The 18,501-nt window shown below is 39.8% G+C and overlaps 1 protein-coding gene across 1 annotated transcript; it reads right to left on the bottom strand.

The window, feature by feature from the left end:
- Window positions 1-244: 244 nt before the first annotated feature.
- On the bottom strand, window positions 245-16,562 carry LOC113740780 (probable disease resistance RPP8-like protein 2). The gene is made up of 2 exons (XM_027268304.2): window positions 15,979-16,562; window positions 245-2,153 (listed from the first exon to the last, which is right to left on the bottom strand). Exons 1-2 carry the CDS (start codon window positions 16,560-16,562, stop codon window positions 245-247), a joined length of 2,493 nt encoding a protein of 830 aa, XP_027124105.2.
- Between the last annotated feature and the right edge of the window lie 1,939 nt (window positions 16,563-18,501).

Below are 18,501 nucleotides of genomic sequence, written 5' to 3'. Positions count from 1 at the left end.
GACTCAGAGTCACCCAATTTTGGATGTAATCCAAACATCTCTAGCTGATGCAATTATGCAAACCGCACCAAATCAGAAGGAATAGAGAGAATTTGGTGCATGCAGTCGAGATAGTAAACTTAATCTTGCTTTCAAATGTTACAATCATGATGCTTCACCAGCCGCTTTAAAATGAACAGCAGCCCTGATGCTTCTTCTTCCTTTCTTCCCTTCGTAATTTTTCAAGCAACCTGTGTTGTCTCAATCAACCCCTCTGTGGGAAACTATAGTCAAATATTCTGAGGTAAGGGGCACTGGATCCCTTGTGCGGGTCTCGCACATCAAGCCTACTAATAAAACTTTCGGGCATGTTCACAAGCTCAATCTTATCAAGAGTAGAAATGTGCATCAGCTCCTCCGGCAACATGCCTAATGAGCTGCAGTTCCTGATTCTCAGGCACAGGAGCTGTGGCAATGCAGCTTTCTCCACCTTTATTTCATCCAAATGATGTAGGGCTCTGAGCTCAAGGAATTTCAATTGGTGAAAGCCATGCCTAGAAATGATCAGTTGTCGGCCGTGATATGCATCTTTCATTTTGAGGAATGACAGCTGCCCCAACTTCTCTAGTATTGGCATTGGGTCATCCATAAGATATGTGAATGTCAAAGACAAGCGAGAGAGATTTGGAGGAAAATCAGGAGGTAGCATTTTCCACTCCCCGGATAGCTTGAGCTCTGTTACATGATGGAGCTTAGAAAGTCCAGCTAGAGTTGGCCACTCTCTTCCTCCAGTACGATAAAGATGTAACGTCTTTAGGCTTCCAACCACAGATAAATGCATGCAGAGTTTATCTATCTCTGAGTTGACATCTAATAAAATCCCCAGTTTTCGAAGACTTGTCAAAGTTATCATGTTATTGTGCATAATGTCATCAAAGTGTATGCCTGACAAAGTCTGAAGATTGCTCAATCCTTCAATCTTAAGTGACACATTACATCTTATGTTATATGCATATAGATGCCGTAAACTTTCAAGCTTCCAAATGAAATTTGAAACTTTCACTTTCCAATTTATGCTGCATATGTCAAGAGTTTGTAGGTTTCGCAAGCAACCGAAGGAATGAGGGAGCTTTCCAATCCGTGTCTCTCTTAAACCGAGATACCTCAGAAGCCTGACATCACCAATTTCTTTTGGCAAGCGATATATGCGAACTTTCTCAAGGTCTAGTACCCTAAGCTTTCTGAAACTTTTGAAGCTAAGACTAACATTTCCCCTGTAAGCGTGGACATTGAAAAAAAGTAGAGATCGGAGAGGAGGGGTCGAAGACCCAAAATACTTTTTATACCAAGGGAGAATATGAACAGCAAGGTACCTGGATTTGGCTGATATTTCATCATCTTTGGTGTCATGGATCTGAAAAAAATTTTCATCCACTGCCTTTTTGATTGCAAGTTCTCTCAATAAATCATGGACTCTACAGCTTTTAATCCTCTCATCAACAGTCATTTCTGCCACCTGAACCATATTTCTGCTGAAAAGTTGTTCCACATCATATGCTACAGTTTCCTCCAAATTTTCTGCATCCCTTTTCTGCATTATTCCCTCCGCAATCCACATATGGATCAACTTGCGCACAGAAATCACAGAGTCTTCTGGAAACAAGCCCAAATACAAAAAGCAAAATTTCAGATTGGGAGGAAGATCTGCATAACTTAATGCCAGAATTTCTGATACTCCACTCTGGCTCCTTGATAGGTATGTGCTAATGTTGTTGAGAACTTTCTCCCATTCACTCTTCAACTTTTTCTTGCCCAGTAGCAACCCGCCAATAACTGTGATGGCCAGTGGTAGGCCAGCACATCGCCTTGCAATATCTCTGCCTACTTCTTCCAAATACGGAGGACACCCACCATCAGCCCCAGGGCCTAATGCCTTTCGGAGAAATAACTGCCAGCTATCTTCCTGCCCCAAAGTTTTCAGCTTATATGGCATGCTAAGAGCATCTGCGTGTAGGGCAACATCTAAATTGCGACTTGTAAGTAGCAATCTACTTGATGTATTCACATCAGGGAAGGCCCTAGCAAGACAATCCCACGCTGCTTCCTTCCATACATCATCAAGCACCACAAGGTAACATTTATCCTGTAGCTCTAGATAGAGCCTTTGCTCCAGAGAAATTTCTATCTTTATGATGATTTTTAAAAAAATTCTACAAAGGGGGTATTTTGTGTAGTGGTTTCTGTTTTTGGGGTCTTCGCATTCCTCAAATGCGAGCTCCTTGAGCTCGCATTTGAGAAATGCGAAGTGTCCTTAAATTTTCTGGATCCAAGATAAAAAAAAAAATGGAAAAAAAAAACTGACCTCGTATTTCTGAAATGCGAGGTACATGACCTCGCATTTTTGAAATGCGAGTTATATGTACCTCGCACTTAAGAAATGCGAGGTATATCTACCTCGCATTTCTGAAATGCGAGGTCATATACCTCCAATTAAACCACAAAACTCCGCTGTCTAGTGTGCGCTGCAAGGTGCAATTTTACACTTATGATCAAGTAGTGACTATGTACCTATGTTGTTTGCTTTCCAATAACAGGATTCTAGATTTTGCCTAAAAATATTTCTTGTTGCTTCTGTTGTAATGCCATGTTCTCTTGCTTTATGATTTACAATTTGCAATGCAAATTTCTACAAATTTGACTACTTAAGGCTCTAAATTCATCACAACTGCTTAAAAAAAGATCCCATAATATTGACATCAATAGTTAATAATAAGTTCGGGAAATAAATGTTAACCAATGTAGCAAGCTTTTTGGTTGGACTTTAGCTTGCATTCGATAAATACAAATTCCTAGAAAATTGCATAAAAAAATTGTAATAATTGTTAAATTACTTATAAAATTAGTTTATTTGTTAAATTCATTCTTAAGAGTTTACCATAAACTCTTTGTTGTTAAAAAATATATGTAGCATATGTTGTACAGTGTATTAATCTAGTACGTCAACATTTTTTGCAAAGTGTATTAATGTAGTAATTCAATAATTTAAGTATCTATAAACTGATTGAGAAATCGTAGTTACTCAACTACTTATATTAAAAGTAACATATTATATACCACATAAAAAAGAAAAGTTAGCAATTATTATTTATAGTTAAATAAAAAATAAGAATGAACAAGAATAGTAATTAATTTTTTTGGTATTGGTACTACTAATAATTGATTAATCAATTTCTCTAATTTGCTATTATTGATACTACTTAGATTTGCTTATTTGTTTATTGTAATTTATTATGATTAATATGCATACATATATACATTTACTTATCTTTTTTGGAAAAAATTGAACAGAGTCTCCCCTTAAAAGTGGCCTAAACTCCCTGCCAGCAAATGCAGACACAAAACATTTAATCTAAACAATAAGTCGTACATTGAAATAACGGCCCTGCCAGCAAATCCAGACACAAAACACCAAATCTGAACAATAAGTCATACATTGAAATAACAATATATTGACATGTCAACTGTGTTAGACTTGTAACATATGCCTAGCACATTAGGTACAAAAGATTAATCTAAAAACAAAGATTACAGCCTGTGACTAATTTCCGTGTTCATTTCGCTCGACTCGGCTTGTGTTTTGACCACCACTCAATGCCTCCAATCTGTCTTCGATCGCAGACAATCGCTCCTCGACCGCATGTACTCTCCCATCCAACCGATCAACCACTTCACGCATTGCACGCATCTCAGTGATCACAGCTCCAATCATGTCTTGAATCGATCGCCCATTCGTAGCCTGAGAAGACCCTGCATCAGTTGTGGCCTGCCTGTTTTCGCCCTCTTCTTGTTGTTCTTCGTCACCCAATTCCGTTTCATCGCGATAGGCAATTCGGTCCATTGTGGCTTGGCTCACCATTGCTGATGCAGTGTTGTACGATTCGCCTGTCAAATTTACACCGAAGTGCTCAAAGATACGCGTTAGTGTCCTAGCATAGGGTAGTGCTTTCTTAGCCCCCTTAAACCCTGCAGTTCTTGACATGGCACCGAGTATGATTGTGGATATCGGAATCCCTGATACATTGCCTAAACCAGCCTCTAATTTGTCTAGGAAATACACATCCATTACCCGGACTTCATTCTTGCTGCTTGAAGCCGGCAGAATGTTGTGGTTCAACAAATATACCAATAAACTGTGCCGGAGCGTAAGACTCTTAGTGGGAATAGGTGCTGATTCCATTCTTGAGTCCCCCGTGACAGGATCCACTATGGTTTTAAAAGAACCAAAGTTATTGGTATACTTAGGGAGAGTGACCTCGAATTCCCATGTTGGATCCCCTCGGACTATGTACTTTCCATGTTCAAAGGTGGGACCCTCGTCATCACCTCTTATAATGTCGGCCAGAGTCTCTCTCGTTAGAGTTATATGTACCCCTTTCACATAACTCTGTAGTTCTACAGAACTGACATTCCCTTTATTCGAGATGTTAGCATAGAATTCCCGCACCAAATTCGGGTAATACCGTCGAGGTAGATTCAACATACAGTCCCACCCCATTGTTGCAAACTGTTCTCGAAAGTGAAATTTCCCATCAAAGACAGGATCAAGGTCCACTTCAACTAGAACTGTATTATTAGCACGAACGAGATACCAATGTTGATTTTCAATTGAAGTGAACCTACTAACATCGAAGTTGGGGCCTGCACTGGTGCTAGCACCGCTGTTTTGGTCCCGACTCCTCTTTCGTGTGCCTCTTTTTGTATTCCTAGGTGGCATTGTCAACTGACTCAAGTTTGCTACGTTGCTTCGTTGACCAAAACTGATTAAATCAAACAACACCTAATTATTCTCCTCAAAAGGTTTTCTATTGTGACCCACGGACAAAAGTCCTTCGATGTAATGGAAGTAAAAGGGCTTTCACAAACAGGAGGTCACGGAATGATTTAGTAGCAAGATGCTAGCAAGGGACTTATATTATTTAATAAGTGGACTAGCATCCCAGCGTCTGTCAAATACACTAATGGTGGATTGTCTGGCTCACATGATTTGAAGAATTTAAACCAAAAGTACAGAAACCGGATTTGTATACACATCATGCTGTTATAGACAGAAGCAGAAAAAGCTTTGGCCAAATTAAGAAAAGAACCTTGCTGTACAGAAAATCAAATTGTGTTTCATCCAGCTATCTTTGTCGACTATGCACTTTGGTACATAAAGTTTTCTAATTATAGGATTAAATGTTGACCTATAATAGATAAAGATTGAAAGACTGGCAAGTACGATAAATGGTAGTATTAGATTATTATTGAGAGAGTCATGGTTATTATATCTAAGATTAGGGCTGTTATATTAAGCATGTTCAAGACCATATATAAGATTTGTTCAACAACTGAGATGCAAATTTTGCTCAGCTTCTGTCAAATTCTCACTTCACTTCACCAAGTAATGAAACGTGCCAAAAATTCATCCCAATTCGCCAAATGGAAGTACTTGAATAACAGTTAAACTGGCCACATCTTCAATATCAAATTATAATACAACTCCACAATGACGTGGTTATGAATTACTGTTATTAAGTGAGACAAGGGAGCATATGATAGGCTGTCCAACTTAAAGTCCGACGACTTTTTTTTCCCTTTTTTTAATCCAGATTTCAGATGATACCAAAATAAAAACACCGGCACCGAGGCCTAACAGTGGAAAAAAACGCCGGTGATTTGACCGGAAATTTAACAGTTTAGTACCAACAGTGGACTGCCTGACCACCAATTATGTGACAATTTTCATTGTCAGCCAAAAACATTAACACAAATGCCTCCCAATTAAGTTCCACATTCAGCAACGGCGCAACTCAACAACAGGCCAACCAAATTATCTACTTTAGTCCAAACAAAATGTAAACACCTACAACATCTGAAGGGAGACCTTGTTTTTCTAATTTTATTTAGGCTAATCAGCTTATGTATTTTAGGACAAACCAAAAAAAACATGGAAACGTGCTCATAGGGATGTAATAAGGATCATGGCTGAGACAAGTTAATTGTCATCATAATTTGATAAAAATTACAGCAGTACATAAACATTGACTACGAGGGCCGAGGGGACGGTAGGGTAACCAAAACCCAGTAATTTGTGAAGGAAATGAAAAAAAAAAGGGAATTGGGAAAAACAAACCTGGTAAAACCGCAGATGGGTAGTGGCTGAGAAATGCAGCGGCGGCTGTGGGGACGGAAGAGGGCCGAGGGGACGGAAGGCTTTGAAGCGGCGAAGGCTACAAACCCAGCAACCAAACAATCCAGTTGTCGAAGTTGAAAGGAATAAAAGGGGAAAAGGGGATAACCAAAACCCAGCTGAGCTAAATTGATGAACCAGCTGAGAAATGAGAATCAAAGCAGATGAATTGAGCGGAAGCGGGGAAGAATTAAGCGGCCAAGCGAAGAGTGTCGTGAAGGCTGCCTGACCCAAGAGTGAAGAAGTGAAAATTAGGTTTTCACAATTGCGGTCAAAATAGAAAATTTGGTTAAAAGTCAATGTTCCAGCTTTTTAAAACCTAACGGCGTTCCAGTGAAACACCGGCGCATCTTAGCATGCGGAAAACCGGCGCCGGTGTTTTTTAAATGTGTAAGGTAATCCGTGGTCTCTCCAGGGAAACACCGGCGCATATATACATGAGTAAGACCGGCGCCGGTGTTTTTTGATAAGGTAATGTTTTCGTCCCCGGGAAACACCGGCGCATGCAGAGATGAGTATAACCGGCGCCGGTGTTATAAAACTGTATGTTGACCTTGGTCTCTCCAATGGAACACCGGCGCTGTCTGATGCGAAAACACCGGCGCCGGTCTTTTTCTGGGCGTGGGAACTGCCTTGTGGTTCCAGGGAAACTCCGGTGCAACTCTTTGTGTGTACAACCGGCGCCGGTGTTTTACTGGGAATCAGAATTGCCTTTTGCTAACCAGGTTAACACCAGCTCAATATAAACAATAAGACCGGCGCCGGGGTTTAGTTGGAAATTGGGAATTCTTAATATAAATGATTGAGTAACTCGCATTCCATGGGCATTCTTAATCTCGCATTCTCCTAATTAATACAGTTTTGTAATTTACCTAATTAATAAGTTTTTATAATTGAGGATTTTTATTGTTTAAATATTGATATAGTAATATGTGTTTGTAAAAAAATTATAAATATTTTTAAATAATTATATTTAATATAATTATATAAAAATACAAAAATATATTATATTGACTTGGACTACATAATATAAATATAATATAAATGTAATGATTGTATAGATTATAAATGAATATTATATTAATGTATAAATTATTATATGATAAATATATGTATATACATTTTATGTATATATGTATTAATTCATTTTCAGTTCTGCCTTCGCTTATTGTAATTTATTATAATTAATGTACACATATATGTACATTTACTTTTAAATTTGAAAAAATTTTGACATAATCTCCCCTTAAAAGTGGACTAAACTCCCTGCCAGCAATTCCAAAATAGACCACTCCATTTCATCTAAACAATACTTCCAACAACTTGTCCACATTGGTATCATAAAACTACTACAACATAGGTATCACATTTTCCTCCCCTACACTTAGAATAATATTGAATAACACAATCACACAAGTAGAGTTTTGAATATCAGTGATGTCCAAGTTTTCCATGAGTGCCACATCCTCGAGGTTTGTGTACTCTTTGTGTTCGACGTGGCTGGGCTGGCATCACTATATCGACTTGAGTAATTTGTGACTCAAGTCTAGCATCCAGTGCTTGGGTACCTTGGCCTGCATCTATACCTCCCACACGTTCACCAGTGCCGTGATGTAAGTCTGTATTGGCCGTGAACTTCGCCATAGACACTGGGGACCTAGAATGAGCAATACGTCCCGTAGAGGTGCATGCATGCTCAGTAGCCTGTGAGCTAGTAGCAAATCCAGTTTGGACGGTGGGTTCTGGTGATCGGAATCTATGACGCCGTCCACCACCATGCTGGCCTCCGTGAACATTCCTAGGAGCTCTTTCAACGCGACGCGGGTCTAGAGGCTGTGGAATTTGCTGTGGCACTCGTGGAGGGCGAAATGCAAGTCGGGAAGACTCCCCTACACTTTCCAATGTCATGGATGCAAAGTCCTTCATTGCATTAAAATAATTAGCGTGCTGTTCGTCACTCTGTGTTACAGAGGTCTCTGCCATGTAATACACCTGAGTCATAGCATCCATCTGGTGTGCAAATATAGGGATGCATATGGGTTAATACAGTTAAATCTATAGCGACCTGGATGGGAATCTATTTCATAAATTGTACGAAAAACTTACCTGATATGTTGCTCTGGCGCTATCACCTTGAAAGCCCTCCGGGAAAGTGAGCTGCCTAGTAGGATTTGAAACATACAGCACTGTCCGCTCGCGATACCACTGACGATACTCATCGGACGGATATCTAGGATCTTCAGCTACAACACCGTCTTCCACATGAGAATGACGATCAGTCCACACATCAATGTATGCTCCATGTGTAGTTATCCAGTTCTGATTCCCCTTGCCACGACGATCCAAAGAATGTAGTGCTGCTTGATTTTCGATCAATCTCATATCAGGCACGGACTAATGATATCCAAACTGTCTCATGACGCGATACGGAAGATGTGGCTCGACAACTCCCCAACATATTAGATATGTGACAGATCTCCAAATAGCGCGTCCTGCTGTACAATATGCAGGCAGAGAAGCAAGCACATCCTCCGAATATGGCCGCCATATGAACTGCAAGACAATAATTATTCCAACTTCCAAATTATTTACTATGGTATAATATAGCCAAATTAGATACAGGAAAATACAGTGCTTTTAATATCTAAAAATACTACCTGAAACTCACGTAGGCCTGTCAACTGATCTCGAAATATGGACACAACATGTCTCGCTACTCTGTGTAGATCTAATTGAACATTCCACCTGCATTGAATAAATCATGACTCTTTGTAGGTATAAAATGTCTCGACTGTCTTGAAGATTTTAGGTGCATATATATATATCTGATATACATACCGAGCTCCATATGGACCAGGATAGTGCTCTAACGGTTGAACTCGATCAGGACGCATTGTAGGTATCCGTTCCCACGCCCATAGCTGGAAAAAAAGTTAGATTTGAGTTCGACTGCCTTTGATGTTGGAGTCAATTAACAGGTACATAAAGCCAAGATACCAATTACGTCACTGTACCTGTAGCAAAACTAATGGTCCGGCAATAGAAGATCTTAAGGGAGATGTTGCGGCACACAATGAACGATACAGAGTCGCTAAAACCGCACTGCCCCAACTATATTGTCCAACAGTTTCCAAGTCTCGTAATAATGGCATATACAATAGCGGGACTTTATTGCCGGATTTATCGGACAATAAATGGCCCCCTAACAGCAGAAGTAGGTATATGCGGGCCCGCTGTCGACATTGGACATCCGGGGCATCCGGTGGCAGCTCTACATCTAATACTCTAGATAAACACCCCAATTTAAGCCGTTGTCCATCAAAATCGGACATCATTGGAGGGAAACCAAGCAACTCCTCACATAAATTTCTCCACTCCTCAATGGTATGAGATGTATCTATCCCTGTAACCGGAGGTCCATCTATGGGTAGGCCCCACAGGACCTCTATATCCTGTAAGGTAATCGTCGTCTCCCCAACGGGGAGATGAAATGTATGAGTCTCGGGGCGCCACCGCTCCACTAAACTAGTGATCAAGGCATGATCAATCATCATATATCCACACTCTAATACCCCCTCCAAAACCCGCCAATCGAATATAAGACAGAACAGTCTCGGGGATAGGTGTATGCTCCCAAAAACCCCTATCACATCTCCTAACATCCAGCTGATCACCCACAATATGCCCGTGAAATATAGAATGTGCCCGGTGAACTGAGCCTGGTGGTATAACATCATACACAAATGGACCCGGATGTGGGTCTGCCTGTATAGGGATGTCTGCCATACTAAAAATAGGTATCCTGCTCTACAATATGCATACGTGAGAAATACGACCACACACATTAGAAAAGTAGAATAGGAGATCTAGATGCGAATTCATATTATATTGACTTTAAATATGCGAAAACGCTCAAAATACATGAGAATAACACAAGTCATGAAAATGTCTCATTGAAGTAGGTATCACATATAATATACTATTTCGAAAATCCCACCCACGTACGACTAGTACAATGGATGTATTGGCTAAAACACAAAATCAAGCTCTAAGATTAGGGCAATTTCTTCTGTTGTGGCCCGACTGGTGACAATTTGTACACCTTCTCGGTTCCTCCGGGTCTCTCTCATCCATCTCATTCCGAATTCTTCTAGCTCGTACCCTTCCCGCCCGACGGGCAACATATTTACTTCTATCTGCCTGCAGTTCCCAATCTGGTTGGAGCCAAGTATCCCGATGTGGCATAGGGGTAAACTTTCCTGAATACTGCACTACCCATCGCATTTTTGTGAACTGAGGGTCAACAAGCGATCCTGGATTATCCCTTCGGTGCCTGCACACAGCCATCACGTGCGAACATGGCTGTCTGTAGCACTGCCACTTTCCACAAGAGCAAGTTTTTTCAAAGTATTTGACCGTTTGTGTATTACCCCCTTTGCCATCCACACGTCGGCCAGTCACAACTTTATATACCCCGGAAGAGAAATCAAACTCAACAACCCTGTGACTTCCCGCCTTCTGGTCCGAATTCTTAAACTTCCGCCATACCTTTGGAGGAAATGGATTACGGCAATGTCTGGCCTCCTCTGTTCTTTTTTTAAATAACTCAACTGTCCGATGAAAAGTCAAATCAATACAAGCCCGGATAGGCAAATGACGTGCTCCTCTAAGTACATTATTCCAACTTTCGGATATGTTGGTTGTCAGAATACCCCACCGATGATCACCGTTATGCGTTAGACACCACTTTTCGATTTCAATGTTGGACAGATAAGTCCATGCGTCTGGAAACGTGCTCTTCAATTCTCGTTTAAATGCCCGCCACTTGCGCAATTGTCTGGCTCTTCCCATTGCCCAACACAACCTTCTTAGGTGCAAACCTTTGAAATGAGTCATTAGGTTACTCCTAACGTGTCGTAGGCAAAACCTATGAAAGGCCAAAGGTTCTTGCCAATAGTCAAAATGTGTCATCGAATGAATGATACCATGATGCCGATCTGAAATGACACAAATAGGACACCGATCACGGGCTACGTTGTATCTAAATTGCTCCATGAACCAAGACCAACTAGAAATAGTCTCTTCGTCGACTATGGCATAAGCTATTGGAATAATCCGGTTGTTGGCATCTTGCGTGACAGCAACAAGTAGTTTGCCTTTATATTCGCCTCGCAAATGAGTGCCATCAACACATATAACCGGTCGACACATGTGAAATGCATCAATAGCTGGTCCAAAGGCCCAGAACACATACTTAAATGTCTTCACGTGATCCGTACTATCAGAATGGTGCAACCACCTGATCACAGTACCGTGATTTGACTTCATAAGTGCATCAACATATCTTGGTAGGTCGGCAAAATTGGCATCGCAAGAACCAAATACAAATTCAATAGCTTTGCATCTGCCGTACCAAGCCTTTTTATAAGAAACATCCACCTTCAACACTTCTTTAACATCACTTACTATGCTCTTTACTTTGTACCCAGGATCGTCTTCAATGCTATGAACAATATGTCTAGCAATAACCGACGATGTGAGGCTAGCATTGCTATTACTGATCAAATTACCTAGACAATTGTGATCCTTCACCCACTTAGTTATTTGCCACAATCCATGTGTCTTTTTTTTCACTGCTCGGACACACCAATCGCATGGAGGTTCCGATGAGTCGGCCGCGGTGGTCAAACTCCTTTCGAATGCAGATTTACATTTGGCAACCCAAGTGTTCCTCTTGCTCTCAACAACCCTAAACTCCCTATTATTATTGATAGACCACAATCTAATAGCCCTGCTCAGCTGTTGTTTGCTTTCAAATCTCATATGCATCCTTATATTATTATTCTTCTCACTGAATGTCACAATGCGCTCCAACTCACTTTCATCAGTGACATGCTCGTCATCATCTATGTTTCCAAGATTAGAGAAGAATTTCAATCCTCGTGAAGGATATGACAGGTTGCCAGATGCATCAAAGGGCTGATGGTTCTCGAGATTATGGTGGACTCCACGTTGTTCATTTTCACCATCCGAGTCACTGCCTGACACATCAACCGACTCAGATTCCTCTACATCTTCCACATCATGCTCCGAGGATTGAAATAGGGGGCTGTTACAATGACTTGGACTGGCAGTGAAATCCAAGCCATAACTACCATCATGTTCCGGTGATTCTCGATCTCTAAAACTTTGAATCGAATCTAGGCCTTGAACATATTCAACATCCGTCCTTAGGCCTGATGGAAGACGTGGCTCTAACGAATCCCTAACACAATCCCCTTGGGCCATTTGTGATACCGATGTTGTCTCAAGTACTGTTGTACTAAAGTTTGGTCGAAACCTTGTTGGATCCATGCATGCATGGACAAGCGACATCATCGGACCACAATTGGTATTTGGTGAAATAAATGTCCCGGTGACTCGAGGATTTTGGCGGATTTCCTCCTTCTCGATATAGAGTTCTGCGATGTATGGGACAATTTCGTTCCATACATCATACATTATCTCCAGAGTTTCATCATCCACCACTGGGGAGACATTATAAGAGCTCCGGCCACAAGGTTGGCGGAGAAATATATTAAACTTGAACAACCCCCTATCCACCCCCATATATTGATAAATTCTATCCACCAACTCATCATATCCAATTCTGGATCGTAATGAGAATGTACGGTTGCACGTACGAGGCAAGTAACAAATTGACCCATCCTCGTAGTGTATACTACCTCCCCAATAAACAGACACTCGCAGAGGTCTTTCTATAGACATACGTGTGAAAAGACTCCCTATTTTGGAATAACATAAGTTAGCTCATGTGGTACAAGAATATATAACACATAACAATAGGTACTTTTTTATGTGGTCCAAATTTACCACTGAATTACCCAGCAAAAAATGCAACAAAATAGCACAACCCACATGATTTTTTCATCCAAATTTCACACCAAATCTAAACTTTGCATCACATTCAAGAGTGTAGGTATAGTTTTATTATCCTCTTGTTTTTTCCATACATAATGGTTAGAATGATGAGGATAATTTAAACAGAGGTTAACGTAAGAAGACTAAAAATCGAGGAAAGGGGTGTTTAGGGAATTAATAATAACTAGAATTGTCAAATCATAAATAGTTCAGAAAATCCCACTGTTTTTTGCAAAAGGTATAGGTTCCAAATAGCGATACTAAATATAGGATTGGTATAAAAGACAAAAGTAGTGCAGCGGGAATATTAAGCATTTTCACTTCAAACCTTGCATTTACCTCCATAAATGTTAGCTTTAGTAAGGGGTGTTTAATATAAAGTTCGTACACAGGGTTTAAAAATTTGTAAGGATATAAGGGAGCTGTTATTCAAGTATAATTGTTTGAGCGAGTTCTTGTCATTAATAACAAGTTGGCATGAAATTACCCCCTTTGTAGAATATCTTTTTTTTCATCACAATTTAAGAATTTTCTCATATTTTAGTAGTACAAGCATATGTGATACATGCTTGTCTTGTATACATATTTTTAGTTCTATACCTAAGTTAATATTCCCTCTAACCGCCTATACATTATTACGAATCATGCCAAAATGTTAGTCAACAATTCCTAATTAAATTGAGCATAAGTTTATTAAATGCGGCCAGATATCTTGTTTTATTTAACGTTTCCAAGCATTCTACCTTTTCAGTCCATATTGTCGCCAATTCGTCTTATTATACTCTTAAGGCAATCACTAATCAAAAACACCCAAAAATATTTTAAAAATTTTTTGACAGAGTTTCCCCTGTAACTGGGCTAAAACTCCCTGCCAACCAACATAGGCACATCGATTTTCAAACAATTGAGAAATATGACATAATTTAGACCACTTCAAATACGGTACAATAATTTCATATACAATAATTTCTTAAAGAACACAAGAAACTGTGATATTTGACAAACCTACAATAACAATATAATGTATATAGTAGAGTGTGAAACAACAGTAATTTCTTATACTCCCCTGTCAACCGACATAACATGCAATTAAAAAATATACTACAGTAGAGGGTCTCACTATACATTCATGAATTCACCATAAAACGAATCCAAGCAAAGTTCAAAAAATTAGAACGTTAATATGACTACAATTAAATCTACTTGTAAACTACATGACTTACCCAATGATTTGCCTCAGATTCTGACGATGCACTCGTGCGGACAACTTCCTAGTGGTACCAATCAAAGCCTCTTCAAGTCTCCTGGCTTGTGTCGAAAACTTTGTATGCACCTACATGAATATGATGGAGATCACAGAAAACCAAGATAAGGTACTGGAGCAGAGGATCTGGGGTGCAATGAGGGATTTGTTCAGATGAACCACCTCGTTCCCGTAGATCTTGCTTGTTCCGATATACCTTTTTGGATCTATTCCCCCAATTTCAAAGAAAATATACGTTGGTAAACTAAATAACATAGGTATAGAAAACATACTTATAGAAAATAAAAAAAAGGTCCTACAAATGACATGGAAGGAAATAATTCGGGGTCCTGCAAATGATGGCAAGGAAAATATCTAAATACATAGGAAACAAATGAAAACACAGTACATTATGATATAATTTCAAAACATCTACAACCCTAGATAAGTGGTAGCTAGAATACGACAATGGCAACAAGATTGGAATGTTTTCTCAAAGTATATCCTTTTGACGCTTCATAGCTAGAAAACTTCCACAAGACAACAAATAGCTAGAAAATCTTCCAAAATAGACATAAAACTACTACAGCAATATAATCACTAAATCAGTAGCAAAATTATGAAGAAAAAGTTAATTATATACCTTTCAAGTAAAAAGGGCACAGTTTTGGCACCCCTCTATTTGCTATCATTCATTGTTCTAGTTAAATGATTTTGAATGGTGATGCACATTAGCTAATTTTTTTTCTAGATTTGGACCATAGAAACAGATATTCCACAAGTGGCTTGGATTCTTTTCCTATTTTTTCCCCCTTACATGTAATCTATTCCACATGCATTATAAATTGCCAACCCTAACAACAACAATATCCAATAATTTGCCAAATCATAAAAGCCACTTCAATTCGTACAAACAAATAATCCCAGAAATAAATTAAAACTCAAAAAACAAAAATCTTACTTACCTCTTATGCTGTTTCTGGTGAAAGGAATGTTCAAATGGAGAAGAAAAGAGATGTCGGACTTAAATGGAGCTAGCTACCACAGATGGGTTCCCAAAGGGGAACCTCTGCAATGGCAGAGAGCTTCCGATGACAGCTTCGGAAGGGAAGAAGTTCGCCTGAGGAGATACGCTGCACCTCTACAAAATTCCAGAGCTTCCGAGGAGAAGTCCGACGGCTTCCGACGACAATGCTGTGGCTCTGATTTCCGATGACAAAGCTCAGACCAACATTTAATCTGAGAGTGAGGGACTGAAGACTGGACTGAAGACTCTCGACTGAAGAGTAAAGGGAGTCTGGACTGAAGAGTAAAGGGCCTGAACACAAATGCGATACTGGGAAGACTACCTCGCATTCATGCAATGCGAGGTAATAAATCTCGCATTCTCCTAATGCGAGATCAGAAGCCTCGCATTAGAAGAATGCGATTTATTTTTCTTTTTTCGTGAAATTACTGACCTCGCATTTGTGAAATGCGAGGTACTTGAACTCGCATTTCACAAATGCGAAGATCACAAGTCTAGAATCAACTCCACAAATTACCCCCTTTGTAGAATACATTTTTTTTTCTATCACAATTTAAGAATTTTTTCCTTTGCTCCAAGTCTTGCTCTTCCATCTTTTCCAAAGTTTCAAGTAGCTCTTTACTCATTGTATTCAATTGCTTTATGATCGATCTCAGCATCTCTTTGTGATCATAGCTTGACGAGACACAGAGCCAAACACGGCAGTTGAATCTTTCCCTGACATCAACATGGTTATAAACCTTTTTGGCTAGAGTTGTCTTCCCAACACCACCCATGCCAATGATTGAAATCACGCGACGGTTTTTGTCCTCTTTCAAAAGTTCTGCCACCAGGGATTTCGTTATCTCCTCAAAGCCCACTATGTCCTTGTCCTCGCTAAAAGGAGAGGATCGCCGAAGCCGTCGAAGCTCTTCTCCATGCGAACTCATTCCCTCCCCAAGATTTTTGATACCATACTTTTCACGGCTATCAACAATGCCATTGAGCCTCATCTGTAAAGATTCGATCTCTTTACCAATCTTGCAGAGGTTCACAATTTTCAAGGGATAATATGTCAATTTGGTGACGAGTCCCTTGTCCGTTATGAACTCAACTTTGCTGGCAAAGATCTCAATGACATCCTCAGCATCGTAGGCAGCAGCTCTGATGCCTTTGATCTGCATCTTTCAGGAAACATCGCATCCAGTTCAGATCATTTCGTAGTCTTTCTACTTGTAGTCCAACATCTTTCAGGAAAGCAGATTTTTTAATCGGCAGATCAACAACTCTCTCAATAACAAGGGAGATAATGGTGTCAGCCATCTAATCTAAGAGACCTTCCTTTTCTATAAAAGATTAAGAACCAGAAATGGAGGAGAGGCTCTTATCTTTCAAGAACAGTGTGCAAAGCCAGATTAGTATCTGCATCATACATTTTTATGAAGCAGAAGAAGCTAAAGTAAAGGCCCTGTATCTGGTTTGTAGGTAAGGAATCAGTGATTTACAATATATCTATATTCAGTTTGTAAATTGTAAGTAAAGGATGATTGCAAGTCCCCGACCTTGCTCTAGCATGAGGAAATCCACAATTGTCTCTGAACTAATTTTGAAGACAGCTTCGATTCCATAGTCCCATTTCCCCTCCAGTAATATCTTCAGCTTCTTAAACAAGAGCAACTAACCTAGTCAAAAGAAAGAAGCTTTTGATTCAAAAAATGATTTTACAATCAGGAAGCGAGATGTGAGAAATTTCAAAAACAGAAAAAAAAATAAAGGAAGTGCTGATTGCTTGATTTACGCTTCAGAATAGTGGCAAACCAAATTAGTTAGTACACAAAGGCCAAGCCATTGCTTGAAAAGCAGAGTTAAGAATCTATGCCTTAAACAGATTTACTCACCTGATTAGTCCAAATTTTGTTTTCCCATCTCTATACCTACCTATATTACCCCCTCCTCCCCGGGGCTGCATGTCTTACAACTCTAGTGCCAGATTAATTACCCTTCTCTTTTAAGAATCGAAAAGCAGCCCAAAATCCAATTCTCTTAACCATCTGTACAATTCGTTTCATCGTCTTTCAAAAATATCCTTCTGTTAAACTATCAACTTTCTCCTAACAGTTTATTGTAAGTGTATGAAGATAAGAATCTTCAACAGAACATGACCAAGTTACCCTACCTCAGCGTTAGCAAAGGGAAAGGGAAAGAATCCCTACATCAACGTTTAGGTCAAGTTTTCATCATTTACCTCCATGGTTCAAAGACTCGGCCGAGTCGTCACCGTCTCGGGCCCTCCCGATACAATATCGGGACGATACGATTTCGAAATACTTGACTCACCGAAACGTCACCGTGAAAGGTTGAAACGGCCGAATCACTCCGAGTCATCCCGAGTCAATTTGAATTTTTATTATTTTTACTAATTTTTTAATTATCTTTGTTTATCATACTTTTTACAATTTTTAAAATATTAAATATTTCAAAAATTTGCGTCTCGTCGAGACCGCGACCGATATGCCGAGACCAATGTGAAACGGTCCGGGCTGCTACCGCAACCGCGACCCGTGACTTTGAACCATGATGCCAATGCTAGAGAATTTGGGACTGCTGTCGTTCCATAAAATGAAATTGAAAATGGGAGGCAGCATCTAACAATTTCTGGGAATCACTTTCACCAGTCGAAGTTCCCTGAAATCAGAGGGCGTGGATACCATGATCCTTTATATGCATTAAAGGTGGAGAATGTGCATTACCACAACTGCGGTGCCTAAGAATCAGGAGCTGCAACTAGTTAAAAGTGTTGCCAGAAGAGCTGAAGCACACATCCACTCCTGATAAGCTTGACCTTATTACAAAAAGTTTTGTCAGTAGGCTTCATGGGCAAGATGATGACAAGGTATCCAACGTCTCTAACCTCAGAATATTTGACTATCCAATCTTGCAGATGGGACTAGGTTTCAAGAGTAAAATGGTACATGATGAGCCAGACTTTAGTCAGCTTTACTCTCCCAAGAGAGTGGTGGTGGTCAAGCAGAAGAATAGTGAACTTAGAATCTCAAATTTGTAGAATATATTCTTCATGGCACTTCAGATGAAATGCCTTGACAATAAACTTTTGGTTGCATT

Source organism: Coffea arabica, chromosome 4e (assembly GCF_036785885.1).
Source record: "Coffea arabica cultivar ET-39 chromosome 4e, Coffea Arabica ET-39 HiFi, whole genome shotgun sequence".
NCBI classification, from domain to species: Eukaryota; Viridiplantae; Streptophyta; class Magnoliopsida; order Gentianales; family Rubiaceae; genus Coffea; species Coffea arabica.
The sequence above is the reverse complement of the archived record's forward strand: the minus strand, read 5'-3'. Positions and strand labels throughout refer to the sequence as shown.

Bases quoted from the DNA above. Each gene is read 5' to 3' on its own strand.
- LOC113740780 (XM_027268304.2), bottom strand. From the start codon at position 16,562: ATGCAGATCAAAGGCATCAGAGCTGCTGCCTACGATGCTGAGGATGTC. The intron at 2,154-15,978 runs CTTGGAGCAAAG...GATAGAAATTTC, and splicing joins GAAAAGATGGAAGAGCAAGA to TCTGGAGCAAAGGCTCTATC.